This window comes from Phasianus colchicus, chromosome 11, assembly GCF_987193195.1.
Source record: "Phasianus colchicus chromosome 11, bPhaCol1.hap1.1, whole genome shotgun sequence".
In the NCBI taxonomy this organism is placed as follows: domain Eukaryota; kingdom Metazoa; phylum Chordata; class Aves; order Galliformes; family Phasianidae; genus Phasianus; species Phasianus colchicus.
In genome coordinates, this window is record NC_143446.1 from 5,480,215 (window position 1) to 5,503,121 (window position 22,907).

Below are 22,907 nucleotides of genomic sequence, written 5' to 3' on the forward strand. Positions count from 1 at the left end.
AGCACTTCTAGATTATCCACAAAGGAGCTCTTCATGTGAGCTAAGAAAAAAAAAATCCAACTAAAACCCAGGGTTAATTTCAGCAGTGGTTTAAATGCCCTAGATTTTTTTTTTCCTTCTCCAAAATGGGGACTTTGGCCTCTTAATAGAGATGCAGAATACCATCTATACCAACATTCTTTTGCATTTCTGTAACTTCTGCAGAACAGAGCACCACCAGGACAGCCAGCCTCCTAAGATCAGGAAATGGACATATGGGGTTTTGTCTTACAAACTCTAGACCTACTACCAACTGATGAGCAGTAATATGTTAGGAATATCCTATGACTTCAGAAAGTGACTATTTCACTTCAGTATTTTTCTCAAAAAAAAAATCTGAAGATTATTCAACTTTTGCCATTTTAAGATAATCCATATTCAAAAGTTCCCCCATGACTGATGCAAGCCTTAGTCAGTCATATTAAATAGAATAGTATAGTTTTTCCATATTTTTTACATTTATGCTTTGAACTGATCCCTGAAAACCGCAGCCAATTTCATTCCAATAATGTTTCTTAAAGTAAGATCATTAAATCAAGCATACCTTGAGAAATGGCCCTAAAAACCATGATACACAAGAAAAAAATACATGCTAATAAGGAAAGATATATTTTCACTTTTTACTTTAAAAAAAAATGGTCATTTTTACAAACAGAATGAAAGTGTTCTTTCAAGTTACATTAAGAATAACATCCAAAGTTGCCCCACCTACCAAGCAGTACCAAAAAGATTCTACTTAGAACAAATGCTTCAAATTTATTGTGTCACACACAAGCACTGCCATAAATCTCCATTCCTTAATGGTATCACAGATGTGATGTAAGAATTCATGTGATGGTCCAACTTCTTCATCACAGCTCATTTAAGTAAGCAAGTGTGGACAAGCTTCATATTTGCAGACATATTTTCATGAATCAAAAAAAGCCAATGATTATAGAACAGGTACTTTTTTCCATAAAATTCCTGATTTTAAAGCATTTTGATACAATCCTTTGCCAAAAACATTTCATAAATGTACAAGTACATGCTGAAGGTCAACAAAACTATGACTTCCCTTACAACCATGACACCTCTCACAATGCTTAGCTATGAGTTAGGCAGTTGTCACCTGAATCTCATTTAAAAGAAGATACAAATTTTACAAAACAAACTTGACAAGCTTCCCAGGCTTTTCTTGAAGTCCAACCTGCAGACATACCCATCTAGTATCTTCCAAAAAAAATATTTAAGAATGAAATTGCAAGCATGGAAATAAATCTATTTAAAGCTCTACAAACTCCCCAGTTCTGTCTCTAAGAGAACGACAACTTAAGAACATTTCAAAAGACCCCTGGTGACATTTTCAAAAAACAGAGCTACTGATACATACAAAATAAGTGGCTTTGGTTTTTATTCTATGTACAATTCATCACCTCCACTCAAGGTTTCTGAAAATTCCTTGAAAACCTAATTCATATACGCTGTAAAAAATTATTTCAGTGTTCACACAGTACTTCTTTTGCCCTACTGCCATCAAATCTTCCTCTCTAATAAAAAATTCTACTGCAGCAGTAAAAACGGACAGGAAAGGTATTTGAACTGGCTTCTTCAGTAAGCTTTCGTCTTTGCAAGTAGGCTCAGCAACACCTGCAAAACATTTGGAGAAAAGGTACCCCTTGTTTACCCATACATAGCGTGACAAGAGTCAAGATGTCTTCTTTAACCATCCTTTTGTCATTTTATACAATTTCTTCATACTGTAAGTTACAGATTTCTTTGCCCCTTAAAAAAAAGGAAAAAGACAAACATCAGAAAATATCAGAATTTTGAAAAGTTAACCCACATAATAGATTTTCAGTAAATTAACTGAAATATAAAGAATGACAATAACCTAAAACATCATGCAGACATGCAATAACCTTGCAATAACCCTGTCAGTCATAACATGGTAAATAATGGCATAAAAACACTTATAATACCATCAAAGCACACAAAAAAATAGCATCATTCTGAAGGCCTGACAACATTGCTCAAAAGCACATAAATAGCACAGGTGTAACATCTGTATAGATACATTACAGAACTCCCAACTCCATCTGTACTGATGGAAACACCTAAAACACAACATTACCAAAATGCTCAACACCTGAAGGCTTTTAAAATCACCTTTGCCTGATGCACACCCTCACCAAATCAGTACATCATACTTTTCAAGCCCTCCCTAACCTCTTACTAGACAGCACATCCAGCTGAGTAGGATCATATTCCAGACTAGTAATGGACACCAGCAATTCGGTAGCCTTCTATTATGCAGCTGGACACAGGACTACTTTAGAGAGATCCAGACCATTAGGCACACAGGTTAATTAGCAGAGCACATGTGATAGGAATTTATTCATTGAAGCATGTCACTGGAGACCACCACCACATTGTGCAGATCAGATTAGGGCTAATCCTCAAGAACCAAAGCTATACACAAAGCTGGGTGGCCAAAGCTGTGCTGAAGAGATAACAAGAAAGAAGAGAACGAGAGGTAAACCAGAAGATAGACAGGACAAAAAACACTACTCAAGCAAGACAAGAGCACATGACTAGTTGACAACAAGTTCCATGCATCTAAATGCTACTTCACCAATTTTTCTAACAAGATTTCAGCTAGCCTTGCCTCATGCTGCACTCCAAGTCTGAGAGGCACTCAGTTGCTGTGCTGTAAAGTTTTAAGTACAACTTCACAGCCCCGCAGCTAGAATTTAGAAGCATCACACTGATGCCCATCTTGATTAGACAATCAAACACTGCACACCACAAAAAGTTTCCCAAATGTCAGTTCAGCCCCTAAGGAAAAACAGTCCCAGAGCACTGCTACTGAAAGGCTTGCTAGTAAGTGGAAAAGAGTATTATTTCTTCATCGGAAACACGCTCCCAACTTCTGGGGTGGAAATCTGTTCTGGTTTCAACAAGTTGTAAAGTACATGATAACTTTCTTGAATATTTTGTTATTGCTTCATCCTAAGTAATGGCAGCTACCATTGCATAACTGAGGGAATAATGCATCTGCAAGAAATCAAATCTACTCAGCTTGCACAATGAAACGACATCTGTGTCCTTAGGTAAAAGGAGAAACACTGAAATGATGATGGCTCTGGAAAACCAGGTTAATAAGGCACGTACCCAGATGAACTGAAGTATCATAAAATGAAAAGAAAAAATAACCATAAGATGACAACAGATGGCTACAATTTGGCAACACTGCACATACCTTAAGTATGCTCTGGACTCCAGTATGAATAGTCTGGCACAAGGATCTTATCTGGAACAATTCTGCTTCAGAGTAACTTGCCTAACTCTTTTTTATAATATACCTCATATTAAGCCAGTGTATCTGTAATACTCTAATATCCGCCTGCAGTTCCCCACAGAACTTTGGTAAACAACATGCCCTTACTCTAGGCCTTTCTCAATTTCCATAAAGATACATTGCATTTTGCATTTTAGGTGGAAGATGCTTTCATTATCAGTAGTCTAGAGTCACAAAAACCAAATAAGCATGCAGTAATACAGAAAAGCACTAGCTGTACTCCAGAACAACTACTTTAAAAGCCTATCATAAATCATTCTGTATATTGTATATAAAGAACTGTACTTTTGGTTTATCTAGGTGTAATTTAAAGAAACTCAAGGTGAGCTTCTGCAAAAAAAAATATATATATATCCATCCAATATTTCAACTTACATATGGGATGCATGTGATTCTGTGAGCTCAAATTTTTCTAATTTTAATAGGCTTTCATTAAAAGCAAATGTACTAACGAGGTCAATGTTATTCTTTTGCAGCATCTCAAACAAGTAAATAATCTTGTAAATTCCAGAACACCTCACACATCTGCATTAAAACTGCATGCAGTATAAGAATTCCAGTTGCAGAACAAGGCCAGACTTGAGCTCAGGCATAGCACATAAATGAAGTAAGTGGTTCCCATCTCAAAAATTTAAACTACATAGTTTTGACATAACTGCATAGCTTTGACAGTTACTGTCCAACCTCTTAGGTACTTCCAGGACACAGCCCCTCCAAAGCTGAAATTGCTTTGCCAGGATTGATGTTCTGCTATTCCAACAAAGTCAGTGTAGTTCTGGAAGCACAGTATAGCATGTGGCAAACCAACAGTAACACAGCTGTTCCAGTCCTGCAGGACTGTAATTAACTGAGTTGGCACAGCAGCCTGCAAGTCAGCTTACTCTAGCAGTTTGCCAACCTATTCTGCCTCTTGCAGCAGCTCAGCTCAGCATTAAGAGCTTTTTCTTCATATTCTCCCCCTGCAGGAAGAACTCTGCTGAACTCCACCCACTCCAGCCATGAACCTAGCATCTCATGTAGCAAGATGCTTACATTTCTGCCCTAGCACATCATGCTACAAAGCAAAATACAGGTTTATACATACAGCTGGTTTCTTAAAGCAGCCCTCAGGGTGATGAGTCACATCTGTAGTAAAAGTTAATGGTTGTAATTATGGCTCAGTCTCTGAATCCAAAGCAGTTGGACCACATGAAAATGTCTTTCTACTTTAGCTATGAACCTACAACTTGGTGGTTCCACACCCCCTTTAGATTTTTCCACTACATGATAGAGAACAAAGACCTTACGCACATGGAATCAAGACCACAAAACTTCAGTGTAAACATAAGCTGTATCTGGTTTTGCTTAACAGTCCCATGGAAGTGTTACTGTTACATTATAGCCAAATTACTATCTTACAGGTCCCCCAAAGTTTCCCCATACACATAACTGATGCTGCATTCTTTATTTCCTTCTGAAATAAAGGACTAACGAATATACTGCTGAAGAGCTGTCATGCTATACAGGGAATGTAAATACTTACATATTGTTAGTACACAGACACACACAACTCCTTACACTTTTAGAGTGAATTGCATTGTAACGCAGTATTTGTTCAGGCAGCTGATGAAGCTGGCAGTTACTATGAAACTACAGAATATTTATATAGGTTGTTCCCTAGAGTTAAAAGAAAATATTTCTATGCAGGCATAGTATGCTAACAGCCCAATTCTAAGAATAAGAATGTTATTCATAGCAGCTAAGAAGCATTTGTGTTAACTTAAAAGAATCTTGAACAATTGATTCTTGAACAATTCACCCATTATGTATTTCTAACATTTATAAGACATTTTCAAGGCTTGCAGCATTCCTCTATTAAGATATAAAGAAGAAATTTAAACTAAGTATCAGTGTCTCTTTCAGAGGAGCAGAATAGAAAAACTTCAGAGTTATTTCCCAAAGACCATGCAGACTCTGACTATGTGGGAAAATAAATCAAACGATGGTGCCATCTCTAATGGGAAACAGAGAGGCAATCTCACCACAGACTCAAAAAAAAATACACAGGCACATTTTCAAAAACTAAATAGGGCACTTAAAAACAAACAAAACCAGAGCTTGAGCTCAACTTTAAAACCACACTGGCAGAGAAAGATGAAGAAAAGTTCTCTTAAATGGGTTGAAATTCTTTATTTTGCCCATGCTATTTGCCAGCACTGTTGATACACAGCATGCCAGCCCAGCAACAACTATTCCCAATTTAACATTGAATCCAGAAACATGCCCTACATTGGACTACCCTGTCACAGATCAGCACATAGGCATTTCACATATTTCTATTGTTATTAAGATAAAAGAATCAGCTACAGAAATCATTTTGTGTCCCTCATTACAAAGTGATGGTCACACAATGAAAATTAATTCTTTCACGAGCAGACGTGGGACAGAAGTATTTATATAGTTACCAGGGACAAGAAGGAAGAAGCCAGAGCTTCAGGGGCTACTGATTTCATGATCCTTTCATAATTTTGTTATACCTTAGCTAGTATTCTTAACATAAACACTGCAGATGAAGAGAGCAGATGAAAAAGAACCATGTTACTTAAAGTCTCTACTAGGATGTGTAAAAATAGCTCTTAGGGGAACAGAACATTACACAAAGTTTGGTTAAAGAAGAAAGAAATGCAGCATCCCTAAAGATTAAATCTAACTGCTGAAGACCTTCCTGTAATACGTATTTATTCCATGAGACAAACAGATACTTTCTATGTAGAAGCAACAATGTTTTGTCTGTGTACTGTATGCTCCTGTAGAAGTCCTGGCTAATAAAGCCCTGCTAAGCAGCAAAGCAACGTGAACAGCATTAACGCCTGCCCCCTAGTGACAAGTGTTTTAAATTAAGAAACCACCGTTGGGAGAAGATCCTTGTTAGAAGACAGAGAAAGTCTTCAGACAAACTGAACTATGAAAGTTTGGAAATAAATACTAAAAAAAAACCCCAAACCAACAAACAACAAAGTACATAAAGGCAAAAGGCTTCTAACCAACCCAAACCACCTCCTGATTCGATGGGAGGATCACCAAAGATCATAAAAACCTTAAATCAAAAAACGTGGGCTCACATCCCTGCTCAAATTTAATTTCTTCATTAACATGCACTGCAACTGTAGCGTTTATTGACACGATTACTGCTTCTGTCCACCTTCAGTGCATGAAACTGCTGAGGCCCTGGTAAGTCAGCAGGCAGGAGGGTGAGGAAGTAGTGCCAGGCAGTGGGCAAGGAAAGCCATGCATTTTCAACATTAAAAATAGTGGAAGGAAATATATAGAATTAACGCTTAAATGCTTTAAAATATAACTAGATGGTCAGAAGACAACTCAAGTCTATTTTAAAGAAAGAAACAAACCGCCACATAAATCAAGAAGTTGTTAAGACAAAGGGAAAACAGAAAACAATAAAAATTAGAAGTCCTACTAAAACTTACATTAGGACCTCCCAGAAGTCTCAGTAACAATACAGGCTGAGAGTGATTTGCTGAATGCCACAAAAGCAGCTAACAAATCCCAGAGGTGATTTTGTCTATCAGGATTTCAGCAGACAGAGAGTATAAACAATCTGACAAAGCTTAACTGCTTTTATTCCTATTCTTGCAGCTACACACAACAACTCTGCTCCACAGCTCAGGCAGGCTGCTAACTTTCACAAGTGCTGCATTCACACACAATAACTCTGCCTTTTGCACCCTTTCCCTCTGATTATTTTGCTCTATAAAATCTCTGTGGATTTAGAACCAGATAGGTTACAAGCTGATATTTCTAAAAGGGACATACTGTGATATAAGGCTTGACCAGTAGCAAGTCATTTTAACAACAAACCCTAAAAGGAATGCTTGACTTCTTCAATTGGAAACCTTCCATTAGAAACTAGCACAGGCAGCATGTCTAGCTTATAAAATATAAGTGCAGTTTCTCAGATGGAGTTAAGATTCTTACCCTCCTTGAACTACTAAACAAAGCTTGGCGAAAACTTGGAAGTATAACAAAACCACCAACAGAAGTATATAAAAAGATGTAAAACAAGCACAACTACTCCTGTTTACTTTCCTCAGCAAACCTCATGGTTTGGTTTGAGCACTAAAACCTGCGTTTTCTCACAGGAGGCATGAAGTGCAACATGGGGCCACCAACTTCAACAGCGAATGGGAAGCAAACAGCAGCTGTAGAAATCTGGATAAGTTGCTTTTGAAACCAGTAACGATGTTGTTTGTATGTAATTGCTTTCGAGGAAAACAGAGGAATAGGTGTGAATGAGTTCAGACAATGATACGAGCAATTTCAAGCAAGCAGCAAGGATTTCTCACTTTGCAGGAATTAAGAAAATCTCCTGATCTCCATTTTGTTGATGTTAATGCAGACTCAGGTCTTAAGCTTTTCTTTTAAACTGAGCTGCAGTCCACTCAGCTTTTAAGATGCCCTGATTTTAACATTTAAAAAGGACACTTATTCTAGAACTCATAATGACAGGATCATGCTTCAGGTACACAACTGGCAGTAACTTTTGTGAGTTTGGAAGACTTCAGAGGCTTACAAATATCCCTGCTTTCCTATGTATCTACTCTGGAAGTCCTTATTTGCCTTCCACACTTCTCTCATTGACTTTGTAACAATGTCAACTCTTCTTTTAAAGTACTTCACTGTGAAGTATTAAGAGTTATGTTAATAGCTAATGCTTATCAACTATATGGGCTTAGTATGGAATACAGAGTCATCTGAACACATACCTGTCTTCTGAACTTGGACAGAAATTTCAGACCCTAAATTCTCTCCTTCTAAACTCATCCTCCCCTTTCTTTTATCATAAACCAACCTGATAGTCTACACAACATCGACACATAGATCACTGTCACTTAGAGATCCACTCACATGTACAAAATCAAAACGAATTATCATGTAATTTTTCCTCTTTTATTTTTTTTTTAATACAATGAGAGCAAAATCAGTGCAGTCAAATCTGGCCCACATCAAAAAGAAACCTGAAGTTAGGCTTTTTTTGTTTAGGTTTTTGTTCCATCATTAGGTCATGTAGACTCTGCTCTTGTATTTCACAGGCTTTCAATATTTTCATTAGACACTTCGAAATTTTATTCTCTAAAGTCTCTTGCAAGATAGTTGTGGAGCCCTACAATTTTTATGCTGTAAAACCAGAAAGCTTAGAAATCACACACATTCTTACCTGCTGTTAGTATGGTTTTAGCACTCTGCACTATACTGGAAGATCTCACAATGCCTGAGATGCCTGCAGATAGAAAAGCACACAGATGTTACCCATCTCAGAAGAAGTTTTGTGGGTTCTTTTTTGCTCAATCCTCTAAAAAAGTTAAATATTCTACAGTTATATAATTAACCAGCTTGAAAGTAAAAACTGTACTTAAACTGAGAAAGTGCATTTTACCTTCCACTTCATCATACCAATTGAAAATATAAACTCATAAGTATTTTTGCTTATTCAACAGACAAAAAAGTCAATCTTAAAACAGGTAGCAAGTATGAATTGATGATGTTCATTCACCTAGTGATCAGGTGAAGATCTCCAAGATAAGCAATCAGAAATGATTCAGTTATATCCCACCTAAGCAGGTTTACATCAGAACTGCACTCATTGTTCATTTCAACCCAACATGGGCATTTTGTGCTTCTCTTGCCAAGCAGTGTTGTTTATATTGTGCAGTTTTTTTTATATTGTGTAGTCTGGCTTGGTTAAAGATCAACTTCTGGAGACACTGCTTGTTTGCCACTCCATAGTGCAGCAAGTTCAGTTCCTATCACCCATTCTTAGGTGTAAATGGAAGAGTATGTAAAAGGATACTTTCCAAAACAAGCTTTAAGAACTTAAATTTGTACGTGTATTTTTATACATATAAATACAAAAGTACTGTTTATTACTAAATACCTGAAAATATACAAAGGCAGCAGTTCCAGCATTAAGTCTTCCAAACTGAATGTTATTTTCCTGCATTAACCAGATTGTAGAAAGCAATTTCAAATATTATTTCTAAAACCTTATTTCAAAGCCACCTGCATGACAAATAAACCTTGAACAATTAAGAGAAATACAATATTCCACCTGAACAAGTTTCTTTATTTTTGAGAGTGGATAACAGATCATGTTGAGCTAGTAAAATACCTAAGGACAACGCAATTCAGTCTGAGTAACCAGCTTAGTCCTACAGGATTACCAAATGTTTTGCTCTGAGGTGGAGCTGCACCGTGCTGCTGGTACCATGCTGGGCTTACACTGCCAGATGCTGTACCCCTTCACTGGGGAGTGGCACCACCAGGAGCTCTGCTTCACCACACAGAGCGAACAACTGAACTGCAGGTACTGGGATTGCAGCTGGTGGAAAGGGCAGAAGGCAGACAGGCTGTGTGGGTTGTTCCTGGCCAGCTATGTGCAGCTCCTGGAGTTAGAGGATAGAAACAGCTCAAAGGAGACGTATCCTGGAAGAACCTATTTCCACCCATGGATTGCAAAGGGAGTATAAAACCCATCTCACTGCCCCCAAAGAGGGGCAGGGACTTGTCCATGTTTCCAGGAACTCCATCGTCTTCAGCACAAGGTAGGTCTTCAAACTCAGGGAAGAGAACCACCATGGGGTAGGTGTGGTCATAAAGAAAGGGAATGCTGGCCACATCCAGGCCATTTGTCAGTTTAATGTCTGCTTGCAGCTCAAAGGCCTCTTTGTGTTCCAGGGCCACCTAGGACTCCAGGCTGTCCAATCTGCAGCTGAAGACAGCACAGGACTTGCACCTGTAGGTGATGAGGGCAATGATGATGAGCAGTAGCAAACTGCCACTACCACCAATCCTGGTGGGCAGGGCGAGCAAGCTGATCTGCAGTGTGCCTGGTGAGAATTCAGACACTCCAGCCTTGACTCTGTGGTGGCCTGTAAGGTTAGGCAATTTGCAGAACAGGTCCTGGACACAGTCAAGGTGCAGAGTGTGTCCCTGATCAGCACTGTGTAGTTCAGTCAGGAGTTCTCAGCAGCTGGAGGTAGCAGGTTCCTGCCTTTGAGGATGAGGGCAGAGATGGGCTTTAGCATCCCCGTGAGGCTGAGCAGCTAGAAGACAGGGCCCAGGTGGTAGGTTGATGATGATGATGATCAGCAGGGCCTGGACATTATCAATGATGAACCCAAACTTGCCTGGCCAGTAGCCATCCTCAGGAGGGGCTCTGCTCAGAGCTGTCGATGAAGGGCATGCAGGATATCATGCTGGCATCACTGTACACAGTGCAGTTGTTCTCTCTTTCAGAGCTGTAGTACATGGCTCTGATCTTGGGCTCCTTGATGGTGGCCAGATTGATGCTACACTCCATCACTGTTGATGCTCTACTCTGGATCAATCTTTTGAATGGTGGAGTCCTTCATGTAGTTGTACTGCACCTCCAGGTTGCTCAACTCTGCCCAACTTGTTGAGGATGGCGGACCTACTGGGGGCATGCCCACGTCCTGCATCAGATCTTGTGGTCATTTCTCTCTGAAAAGGCACAGGGTCACTCTCCCATGGTAACAGCCTGTTCAAAAGGCTGAAGCACCTCTCTTATGAAGAAAGGTTGAGGGAGTCAGGCTTGTTCAGCTTGGATAAGGCTCTGGGGAGATCTCACTGCAGTGTTCCAGTACCTCAAGGGAGCTTACAAGCAGGAGACAGACCAATTTCTTTCATGGTCTGATAGTGATAGGATAAGTGAGAATGGCTTTAAACGAAAAGACTGGCAATCTGGCTAGAAGTGGGGAAAATTTTTTTTTACTCAGAGGGTGGTGAGGAGATGGAACAGGTTGCCCAGAGAGGTTGTGGATGCCCCATCTCTGGAGACATTCAAGGCCAGGTTGGATGGGATCCTGGGTAGCCTGGTCTAGTGGCTGGCAACCCTGCCCATGGCAGGGAGGTTGGAACTAGATGAGATCTTTAAAGTCCCCTTCATCCTAGGTCATTCTATGATTATCCAGAGTCTAGAATTAGAAAATTCCTTTGGTGACAAAAGTAAAAGAGGGTTTCTGATTTGTTCTGAGAGTATGAATGGCTTAGCTTCAGAAAAGTAGATTTAATGTTTTGATTCTGTAGTGCTGCATTACTGTTTACAAACCATAGTCTCAGCCTGCAATAACCTACCAAAATACAACTACCAGAATAGGTAGCTCAGGGTGGACAACTAAGAGTACTAAAACTATACACAACTAATAACTATTTTACTGAAGTCAGTGTAAGAGCTCCCTCTGCAGCTGGCTCGTGTTTGTAGCTCACAGGCATCTTTTCGTGGAGCTTGCAAAATTGGCCACCTGGAACTAAGATGCATCAAGTTCCTGGAAGGACTGTTCAAGTACTAAATGTATCTATTTATCAGCAGAATAATGAAATACTGATGTTTTCAGAGTAAGCTTTAACTTGCTTGTGCTCAATCTTGCCTCAGAGAAGCTATCTGTGATGATAAGAAGCACCTCAATCCCCTTCCTCAAAGCTTCAATTCTCTGTCAAGGCATCACATATCTGTATGAACTAAAGGAATTGGAAAGGGTAATGCCAGCAAGCTAGAAAATTAACTTAGCACTAAACTGTAGGACTGGTAGAATATACAGCTTAATATTCGAATGAAGTTATGACAGCCAATAAAATCCTGAAGATGGAAGCAACCCAAATAGAGTTATACAGTCTAATTAGATCATAAAAGCTACTGTCAAGATTCAAAACCAAGTATCTTGTTTCTCTATATCAGCAGGGATGCTGGTTGCCAGTATTTCAGGGAGCCTGTTTGCAAACAAACAAACAGAAGGATATGATTTTGGAAATGCATCTCAAGATTAATCTAGTTTTCTTCCTTTAATTCATCCAGCTGAACTAGATGGCCATATACCATACACCTTTATTTCTATAATATCTTAAAGGTGATTAAAGATATTGGTCTAGGCTCACCTTGATGCACCACAAATCCACAATCAGGGTCATGGGCAACTTGCAGTAAAATTTCTTCCACATCTCTGTTTTTTCCAGGAGGGTCTACCAGAGAAGTTATCTTTTGCTGCAGACTCCTTGGCAAAGCCATGAGTTGTGCGAATTGACCTTCTGGACTTTTATCGATCTGAACATTACAAAAAATAAAACGAGAAAAAATAATGTGTTAATGAAGTAAACTCTATTTTCAAAGAAGTCACAAAAGTCTTCTAGCTATCTTTGGCCTGTGACAAATATCTCAAAACACTGTTTTCATTTCACATTTAAAAGCCATTGACAACACTAATGAGATCTCCCCATGCAGCATCTCAATTCTGAACCTGAAGAATAACAGCAGAAAGATGTTCATTTTTATCCAAGGTTAAACTAAAGCATACACATGATCTTGTTGCTCTTACAAGTAACTTCTCATTAAAACTGAACCACTTCTGCATTAGCTGATTACCCCTGCAAACATACATACAATAGAATAAAAGAAAAGGTTCCCAAAAAAACCATTCAGCTCTCTTTCTTCTGCTGAATATAATCAAACTGCACACACACAAAAAGCTTACTTTGAAAAATATTTTCTCTTCTTTAAACTCAAACCACATTTGGTCTGAATAATTGAAAGGAAACATTCATTTCACGTTTTTCAATCTACATAAGAAACACAACAACCTTTTTTTATTACAATGATAACAACACACAGGGCTGCACACGTTTATAGAAAATGTAAGAGCAAATACTGAGAAGAGTACAATAGAGCTGGTCTCTCCAAAATTGGAGGAAAAGATTAAGAGCCTGAGTACTCCCACACATTTTCTTTCACATTTTTTGGAGACATCAGACAAGAGTCTAGTTGTCCTTTACTCCCTTTAGTCAATGGGAAGAAAATGATATCCAGATGAATCACCCACTGACTACAGATGGAGTCAATAATAAGCAGGCTTTCAACATTATGTGGGAAGAACCCATGCCTGAACCAGAACTATAAGAACTAGTGTCTGCTTTCAATTGTTTTTGAGGGATCTTTTATGGAAGATTTTTCTTTGTAATTTTGAATATGTGTCCTTGGAGAGAGGGTTTCTATTTTCTGTTAAGCAGTACTCCAGATAGCAATTACCTTCTTCAGTCTTGGGAATAGTGGCAAATATCCAACACAAGGTGTGGGTAGTGAAATATTAATCTCAAAATCAACAGTAAAATGATGACAATTATTCACTGCCTCAAGGACTATTAAGAAATACCAAAAAGACCTATTATCTAACATATCTGTTAGATAAAACCACAAGGTTTTGATCAAAAGTAATACAGAAATAGATGCTGTTCTACCTAGATACCTTCTTGGAGAATGGAGTACTGGTTCTATTCAAAATTCGTTTAAATACTTCCTCCATTAAGGTGTTCAAAATCACATTGGTAAGAAAATAGAGAACGTTGCCATATAACACAGATTCACCTATATGGTACTCAAAAACACTGCAGTAAAAGCTTTTACTGTACTCAAAGTTGCTTATGCGTGCAACAACTTGCTTTAGTTTCTAACAGACACATCCTAAAAGGAAGCATGAGTGAGTTACTTACCTCAGTGACTTGAGGATACAGCAGTAACTCATGTCCATGAGACTACTCATGCTACTGGTAACATAACACTGAAATGTGGTATGCACATCCTTGTGCTAATCTTCCAGTGCGATATACAAGAGGAAAAAATGCTACCAGCCCCCTGAATGTGGCATCCCACCTCTAAGTGCAGAGTTTCACTTGTACCTTAAGCCAAACATGGAGTTCAATACACTGGTCATTTTGGGCCAATTTTCTGACTAAAACTTGGATTTGTTCAACTAATCTTCATAATTAGCACACAAGCACTGGTTTTTTTTGTTTTTGTTTTTGTTTGTTGTTGTTGTTTTTTTAGATGAACACTGATTGCAGAAAGTTGCATCCCTAAGTTATTTTTTTGTTTAAACACAAGCCATACATTTATTTATTAATCATTTCCTAGACTGCTGTCTCAATATAGTGTTCATTAGACCACACGTTTTAGAATTATCTTCTCGTTCCCTTGCTAGTATTCCATTCCTGTGGCCATACTCAAAGAAAATGGACAAGTTAGTACATATGCAGAGGCCAATATTTAAGGCAAATTTTCCAACTATGGAATTAATTAAACAACTGAAACATAATAGCAGATATATTGACTACAGATGCTTGCTATAGCATGCTTTCTGCCAATGTGATAAAGCAATTCCACTTGTTTGTTTTAAAAATGTTTTGAAGAAAAACACTTGCCTCTAGCCTTCCCAGATGATGCTTATATACCACTTGAGGGCAGTCCTGTAATATGTTACTGTACAGCTTCTGAAAATAGGGAACATTGGGTTTCACTATGTTCTGCACCTTCGATCTGTCTTCTCCTATTATCATTCTGAAATCACCTAGTCAAGGAAAAAAAAGTTAGTTCTCCAGGATGAAACTGAAGTCAATAAAGGAAAATATAACAAAAACCAGCAGAATACAAAGCTGTTACTTAATATTTATTCTTCAATTCTATGTTTACATAATCCATAATTAGGTTCTCACTTCTAACAGTCAAAAAATACTATTCAGATAACTTCAGCCAGAGAAAATAAGGTCCAGAACCATGATGTGGCCTCTGCTATGCAACATCATCAACCCTTGTATCCACATTTGCACCTGGACGGCAAAAAATTCAAATTGTCAAGTCCAGGCTCTAAGTCAGCAGAAACAATATTCTTTCCAGTCAGACATCAGCTTCAGTGGCTCACTAAACAATACTAGTGAGCAGCCCCAGTACTTTGTATTCAAAATCAAAATAACCTTCATTTTCCCATTACTAAAAGAAAATAACTTGCATTGTCTCCACACTTCAAGGGCAATACATGAAATACAGCTATTAACACATGCTGAGATCACAATGCTCCTTTTCCTTTGAGCCAAGTACTACATTAGTAGATTGTAAAAAAACAACTCCTTTCAACACCACTGCTACTTTTCTGACCTTATTTTTAGACACTATTCAGTAACTGTAATGAGAGGACTGTATTAGAGTGTTTGCCTACCTCTGGTAAGTACCACCCTGCTAGCTTTTGACATTACCAAGCCAGAGTTAAAAGCTCAGTCCAGTTCAAATCAACAAACAAAATCTTAAATTAACTCATTTTCTCTCCTTCCTACAGTTTGGATATAGATGCTGCTGCAAGGTAGCAACTTGCTGGCATTACTTAGTTTATTTCAATTTATGAAAATCAGCAAAACACACTTTCCCTCACTGATTTCAAAATGCACCAAAACCAACAAACAAAAAGAATAAACATCTTCCAACTTAAAGTATGAACAGCTCTTCTCAGCACTTACGGCAAGAGCTGTTAGAGCAGCACAAAAACTAATGTTGTTTTTACTAGTACTCCCCCTGAACAGTTTAAGACTTCAAAAAATGGCAGCAAAATGAAGTGTCTCTAAACACGTCACTGACAGCTCTTTCCCTGGGCATTTCCAGCTGGGAGTCTTTGCTTTCACTGTATTCACACAGCAGATGCAACTCCAACATCTCACAATATGGTAACTGATCTCCCAGTTTTTGTTAATATCATCATTTCAAAGGATATGTATGAAGTACCTTGGTCACCAGTACCATCAAGAACCTAATGACATGGAGAGGTATCAGGTGGGTAAGTGCACAGCCCTGTAGCAAACACCCCTGGTGAACAATCCTAAACCACCCTCTGTCAGCAAGTTTTTTGTCACTCTAAAACAGGTAATGATTCAGAAAAAAAAAAAAAACCTGCTGTGAGAACAAGTAACACTCTTCACAAGCTGCAGCTTGGCTTTACCGAATTCTACCTATGCTGTGGGGTTTGTTTTATTTAAGTAAAGAAAGCGCTGTATAAAATTCATCCACAAGAAAACTTTTTTCATAATCATTAAAAATGTCAACATTTAAAGACCAGTACTTAATTTTAATAGCTAAATTTTAATAATTTTTGTACAATTAGTTCTGGTATTGAAGATCCATTTGGAGTAGGTTTTCTATTTATTTTTGGTTTTGTGGTGTGTTTTTTTTTTTTAATACCACTTCAGTTTCATATGATTTCATAACCTAAGAAAGGGGAAAATCCTCTTGCAAAAAAGTCAATAAATAACAGTTAGGAAGTAAGCCTTAAATACACAAAGAAGCACACTCAATCAGGGTCTGTGATGAATAAACATACACTGAGTGAAGAGAATTTTTTTCCAAGGTTCTGAACCATTAGAACCAAGATACAATCCATACAAACATAGTAAAAAACCACTTCACCATAATCATCTGCATCTACATCTGACAAGTTTTGCTTATGTACTTGTACCTATTCCTCAATGAATAAGCACAGTTTTCCAATTGCTATGTACACAGCTGTAAAATACAGTTATTGGAGCATGCAAAAGTGTAGGCCCAAAGCAAAAGAGATGACTTAGAACATATGAGACTCACTGCTACTCACACAATGTACATGTAGCACAACAGCTCCAATTACAGCTTTTCTCCTCAGAGACTTCAGAGCCCATATACTAACCAGAATAGGAGAGTCCTGCAATCTGCATATAGAGGTCTTCTTCAGAGAAACTTTCTGGTAACATGAGAAAGGCTGCTGTGACTGCACTCTTCAGATTGCTAACAAGGGCAGCTTGCAGCTTGCCATTCTCATTCTGTGTCAGGATTTTCACCTGAAAAAATCAGAGTCATTGGGAGCAAGACTTCAGGAAAGTGCTACTGAAGATGGAGCTAAAAAAACGTTACTCAATCCAACATTGAAAATAAAACACTTGAGATTAGATCCTACTATTGCTGTACAATAAATACTTCAGTATCATCTCTTGCTTACGCTGCAGGTGAGGGGAACATCTTTTTATGTATTAACAGCCTGCTATAAAAGGCTGGTTTTACAAACATTTGGAACCAATCTAAGCAACAGCCGTCAGCTAATCTCTGAAGAGCTATTCACCTTGTCACACACACAAATTTAAGATTCATAAAACAATAAGTGTGAAAATATTAGAGATATCACACATACCATTAATGATATAGTAAGAAAAAAAAAGATCACTGTCACCACACTGAAAGAGCATGGAACAACAGAAAAGAGAAGTTTTCCTATTCCCCTTCACTCTACCCTTTTTCCCAAGAGAGAACTCAGGACTCCTTGCTGCTGCTCTATCACACACCTGAAATAGTTTCTTAAATATCAGCTCTCCTCCTAGAAGTAGCAGGTATTATTTTCCACTTTGTATGAGTGTCAAACATTAGATAAAATCAGCCTGGTTTACCAGGTGGCTGACAATGCCCTTTCAAAAATGACTCTTCCAAGAATATATTCTGTTGTAGTCTGTCATTCTTATAAAGGGCAAATTCTTAAAATCTGTTTACTCTAGAGTATCTGCAAATCCACTGGCAGTGAACAAACTCATCCAACTTGCTGTTTCTCCCCAGAATTGAACACACATGCAAATGAGTTGCAATGTTCCTTGAAATTCTGCTCACAAAACGTAACAAAACATTACCTGAAAGAGGTAAGCTATCATTTCAAGTAAATATTTTCCTTTAGACTCAGTAAGGGAAAAGGAGAATACAATATAGCTGCTACAGAAAATTCTCCTTACAGAAAGGACATCTAGAGCTTGATCTAGATCATCAGCAACCCTGCTCACAGCATGGGGCTGGAATTAGGTGATCTTCAAGGTCCCTTCCAACCCAAGCCATTCTATGATATCAACAAATGCCAGGAACTGGCTGATATTATGTTCAGAACTTCATTCTTATCCACTGCAAAGTCTCTAAGAGTATAAAACTAAAACAATCTCACTTATATACTGCAGTGAAGGCAACAGCATACAGGCTGCTCACTTCAATCCTTCTGCACTAAGATACAAGTTTGCCTAACATCAGGTATATACAGTAGTGTGGAATGGGTCCAGGGCGATTACTGAAATAGAAATGTTTTTTGTCCTCCAGTTTTTATTTTAAAAATAAGAATTCATTGTACAAGCAAACATTTAAGAATTCCTCCCAACTTCTCCTGCAAATTACTTTTGTATTTCCTAGCAATAAAATGAAGGATGATGACAAAACAAACTACTACAAGTCCATCTACTAGGGAATCCAGGATAAATTTGATTTCCTTCAAAACTATGGAGTCTATTGAATGCATACAGACTTCTTTTTTTTTAAATATATCCAACATATAATACAGGCCAGTCAGAAGATAACTAACATTTAAAATCTCATCAACTAATTTGCTTACAGGCCCTTTCATAGCTCACTGCTACAATGAAACAGTGAAGAAAGAACAAAGCAGCCTGTGGTGCTGCTATCACCCAAGGAAGACCACGGGCTCACTTCAGGGAAAAGAAAAATCTAACTGAAAATACTTATTAACATGTATCAGATTGTTCTTCCTAAGGGAAACAACAAGCTGGGCTTTAAAATTTAGATGACTGAAACACTGCAATAGTTTCGGCATTTATGAAAGAATTCTTCTCTTAATAATTTCAGTGACAACAACAAATACAACTGCTCATTCACTGTGTGCAATTACTCTCACATTACATCATTAACATTTCAGATGCTCTAAAAAAACCTGAGAAAGCAAAGTTAGGTGCCACTTGTGCTTGCTTATTTTACTTTCTAGTTACAGAAACATTTTTTTAAGGAAACTTGCCAGCTATTAAGAAATTAAAAGCAAGCTTAAACAAGTTTCCAATACAGTTGAATGGAAATTTAGTGAATCAATATTATAGTTTTATTTTAAGATGAAAAGCAAATTAACTCTTAATACAAAGAAGCCTATGAAGAAAAGTCAGCATTTCTAAACTGTAATTCCAAACTCCATCTATTCAGCTGAACATTGTAGAAAGATTACTTGACCAAGGCAACCAATTCATAATAGAAACAGAACTTCCAGTGAAAATTACCAAGATTTCTAAGCCAGAGCAAATGTTTCAGCTCACGTGCTAGAATAGCTTGGATAGCTTTCACTCACAGAGTGACAGCTTTGTAATGGAGCAGCAGAACGGCCCTGAGAAGTTCCACATCTATGCAAGTGAGAAGAAAACCCCTAAACTTAAACAATATTCATCTGCCTGCCCAGAACTAGCACAAATGGCAAATGGTATGCAAGAGATCACAGTGCACAAGAAAACAGACCCAACCCTATCTGCTTTCCAAAAGAAGCTTGTACATTTTAAGGAGAAAAAAAAACCTTCCTACCACTATCACTTAAAACACACAGCAAAACATCAATCAGAGGTGAAACCAGAGTCAGTAGACAATTATGATCTGTACAATGGATCTAAAAAACAAAACTGGGGCATGTCTGCAAGCATTTTAAAATCCAACTTAGAGATTTGATGGATTCTACAAGAAGAGACAATCTAAACATCCACCAAGTAATTTTTCAGTCAAATTCTACTTTAAATCCTTCAGACTTTATTCAATGCAAATTCCTTTAAGTTTTATGAAAATAATTCGGACCTATGCATGAGGATCTGACTGACTTATCAGAGACCAAAAAAAGTACCGAATTCTGCCTCACTGTGCAAGTATGCAATCAGAAGACACGAAGCATAACTTACATATACCAAGAAGAAACTCTAAAATAAACCAAAGCAGCAGCTATCGTAGTTGCACTGAAAATAAACGTTCAGCATTCAGTTAATGAAAAAAATAATGAAGGTATTTTTCCTTTTTGCATTTAGGTTTATTCTTTACAAAGATAACAGCTGTTCTAACCTGACATAAGTCAGGGGAGGTAAGGAAATCAGATTGTTTCAACGCTACTATTTGCAGTCACACCTTAAGATTTTCTTTAGAAGCATAATTAATTTCTGTTCTATGACTTCATCAGAGCTCTCCTCACCCCCAGTCCAAGAAAACTTAACTTAGCACTGCCACCATCTGCTGAAGGCACACTGATTCAGGTACTCATGGGAACCAACATTCTTTACATGGTACAGTTAATTAGAGATATTTAAACAAGAGAATGAACTAGGCAGTAGCAACACAGCAGTGCAGCTTTCATCTTCACAGACTTCCATTATTCCACTGCACAAAATGTTGGTGACTCCTGTAATTTGTCAGTGATGGTAGACAGACTATTTACCTTGTGTTAATACAGTAAATCTTGAATAACTGGTCTAAAGGCAGAAACTATTGTTAACATATCTTTTCTCACAGAACACAGAATATCATTAAGGATGTTACATTTCACTTCTTTTCTGAAAGATTACTCCTCTAGCAATACCAGAACCCTAAATCAGGGTGATTTCTTCAGTGCTGACTCACAGATCACTAACAGTGATCTAAAGCTACAACTATTAGTTTTCCATCCCTGTAATTTACTACATTTCAAGACAGATAACTGAAGAGACTAATAGTTACCGGTTTTTGTAGGCGTCCAGCAACATAGAGGGTTTTCCAGTGAAGTAAATCATCAATCAGGGTATCAGTGCTAATTACACCATATTTTATCATCTGAAAAAAAAAAAAAAAGCATGGTAAAGGTTTTTGAATAACAATATAGTTGCACCGTTTTTGTTCTGTGAAACTTAATGCTACAACTGTCATTAATTCTAAGAAACATACACAGCTAGTAAAGAGCTATATGCATAAAATTAAAACATTTTTTCTTTAACAGTTTTTGCTCTTAAGTATTTGCAGATTTTCTTGCAATACACCTTGACCACAAAAGCTTCTCTTTGATAACACCTAGAGAACTGCTCTGCAAGAAGAGGATTATACAAACAAGAGTCACATAAGTGGCACAGCTCTGTAATAGGTTTGGGGCTTTTCCTTTAATTTACTAGAAAAACAGTATGAATAGCAATATTGATAGCAGCATTGCCTAAAAAAATGAACTCCTCCATCCCCTGCCTCCTATCTGCACTCTTACTTACCAGATACATTCTACACATAGTCCTTATGTAGGACTTGCTGGACAAGTAACTGCTTACCTGGAATTATAAATTGTAACCACACCTGAAAAACCAGGATGTTAGCCATTAGACAACAAGTATGTCAGTTACAACTTCCTACATTAAATATATTCTTTTTATGTCAAACACTAAAAATTCAGTTCACTATTACTACGTAGTCAGCTGCTAAGTTTAAGTCTGTACTTCCCCATACATACAACAGGAATACACTTCACAGTACTGGCAAACTGCAAGTGATACAGAATGTAAACTCAGACTCACAAATCTGGTGTTTGTGAAATAGTTTGAGATCTCAAAATCAAAAATATCACCAGTTAAGCTGCAATCCCTCAGATGTGCTTAAAGCAGACTTTCATGCAGGAAGCAAATCACTTCAATACTTCACACGCTGATATTTCACTTTCCTAAAGTCATACTCACCCTGCCATTGCACGGCACTAAAGTATTGTAGTAAATCCCTGCTCCATAGCTCTGTATATTACTTATCTGCTTTGGCCCAAAGACTTTTAGGAAAGAATAATGACTCTTGTTCTTTAACAGGTTCATCATGTGCCAGGTCACAGAATCATCAACCGCAAACACAAAGTCCAGCATATTGTTCTGTGGATACAGAGAAAAGGACTGGTTTTCCAACGTCAGTAAGCAATTCACGTTGATCACATTCATCTAACATGTGCACAATATATAGATACCAGCTAATTACTGTACACGTGAGTAAAAAAATACAACACACACACGCCTTGAGGCTGGACAGCTTAAAGGCTGTGTGCTTACACACTCCGGGCTGCACCTTAGCTGAGCAGTTACTACTAAGTAGCGAACTGCCTCACTTCCACTTCTTTTTTGTGAGAGCATGAAATCCTCAGAGCTCTTAAATTCCTCGCTTCGCTACCAGTAAGGGCTTGTTTTCGCTTTCGGCTTCTTTTCGCTGCCCGCTCCCGCGCTTCAGCCTCTCGCACGGCGCTTCAGGCTCCGCACGGCGCCGGCCGCCTCCAGCAGCAACACGGCCCGTGGCCACAGCGGCCTGCGCCCGCCCAGCCGCCCGCCGCGCTCACCTCGCTGTGCCCGGCCGAGGCCCCCTCCTGCCGGAAGACGCCGGAGCCGTAGGCGAACGCCAGGCTGAGCTCCTGCGGGAAATGCGCCAGGACCCGCCTGAACCTCACCCCGGAGCTCGACAGCACCGGCAGCGCCATGCCGCCGCCGCCGCCGCCCCTCCCCGCCGCCGGCTGCGGCGACGGCCTCCGCCTCCTCGCCGCACAGCGCCCCCTGCCGCCCGCCGCCTTCCCGCCCGGCTCAGCGCCTCCGTGCCGGGGCGCCCCGTAGCGGCCGCGCTGACGGAGCCGCGGCCGCCGCCTGCCGGCACCTCGGCGCTCTGCTCAGGGCGGGCGGCGGCGACCTCAGCCCAGGGACGGGCGTAGTGCCGCAGAGCAGCGCGATGGCGTCTTCCCGCCCGTGAGGCGCCCTGAGGTGCCCTCCCGAGGTGTTGTCCCCGTCCCCTCATCTCTTCCACACTTTGTGCTGATCGAGGCTTTCCCCAGGAGCCGGTGTCGGTTCTGCGATCCTCCACACTTCTCCC

General features: G+C 39.0%; 1 protein-coding gene across 1 annotated transcript; it reads right to left on the bottom strand.

Annotated features, from left to right (window-relative positions):
- Positions 1-645: 645 nt before the first annotated feature.
- TAMM41 (TAM41 mitochondrial translocator assembly and maintenance homolog) lies at positions 646-22,590 on the bottom strand. The gene is made up of 8 exons (XM_031609096.2): positions 22,387-22,590; positions 21,752-21,931; positions 20,778-20,870; positions 16,918-17,068; positions 14,636-14,781; positions 12,323-12,488; positions 8,589-8,651; positions 646-1,800 (listed from the first exon to the last, which is right to left on the bottom strand). Exons 1-8 carry the CDS (start codon positions 22,522-22,524, stop codon positions 1,724-1,726), a joined length of 1,014 nt encoding a protein of 337 aa, XP_031464956.1. The 5' UTR covers positions 22,525-22,590; the 3' UTR covers positions 646-1,723.
- Between the last annotated feature and the right edge of the window lie 317 nt (positions 22,591-22,907).

Bases quoted from the DNA above. Each gene is read 5' to 3' on its own strand.
- TAMM41 (XM_031609096.2), bottom strand. From the start codon at position 22,524: ATGGCGCTGCCGGTGCTGTCGAGCTCCGGGGTGAGGTTCAGGCGGGTC. The intron at 17,069-20,777 runs GTAACTATTAGT...TGATTTTTTCAG, and splicing joins CTGGACGCCTACAAAAACCG to GTGAAAATCCTGACACAGAA. The intron at 12,489-14,635 runs GCAAGTGTTTTT...TGTAATGTTCAG, and splicing joins ATCATCTGGGAAGGCTAGAG to ATCGATAAAAGTCCAGAAGG.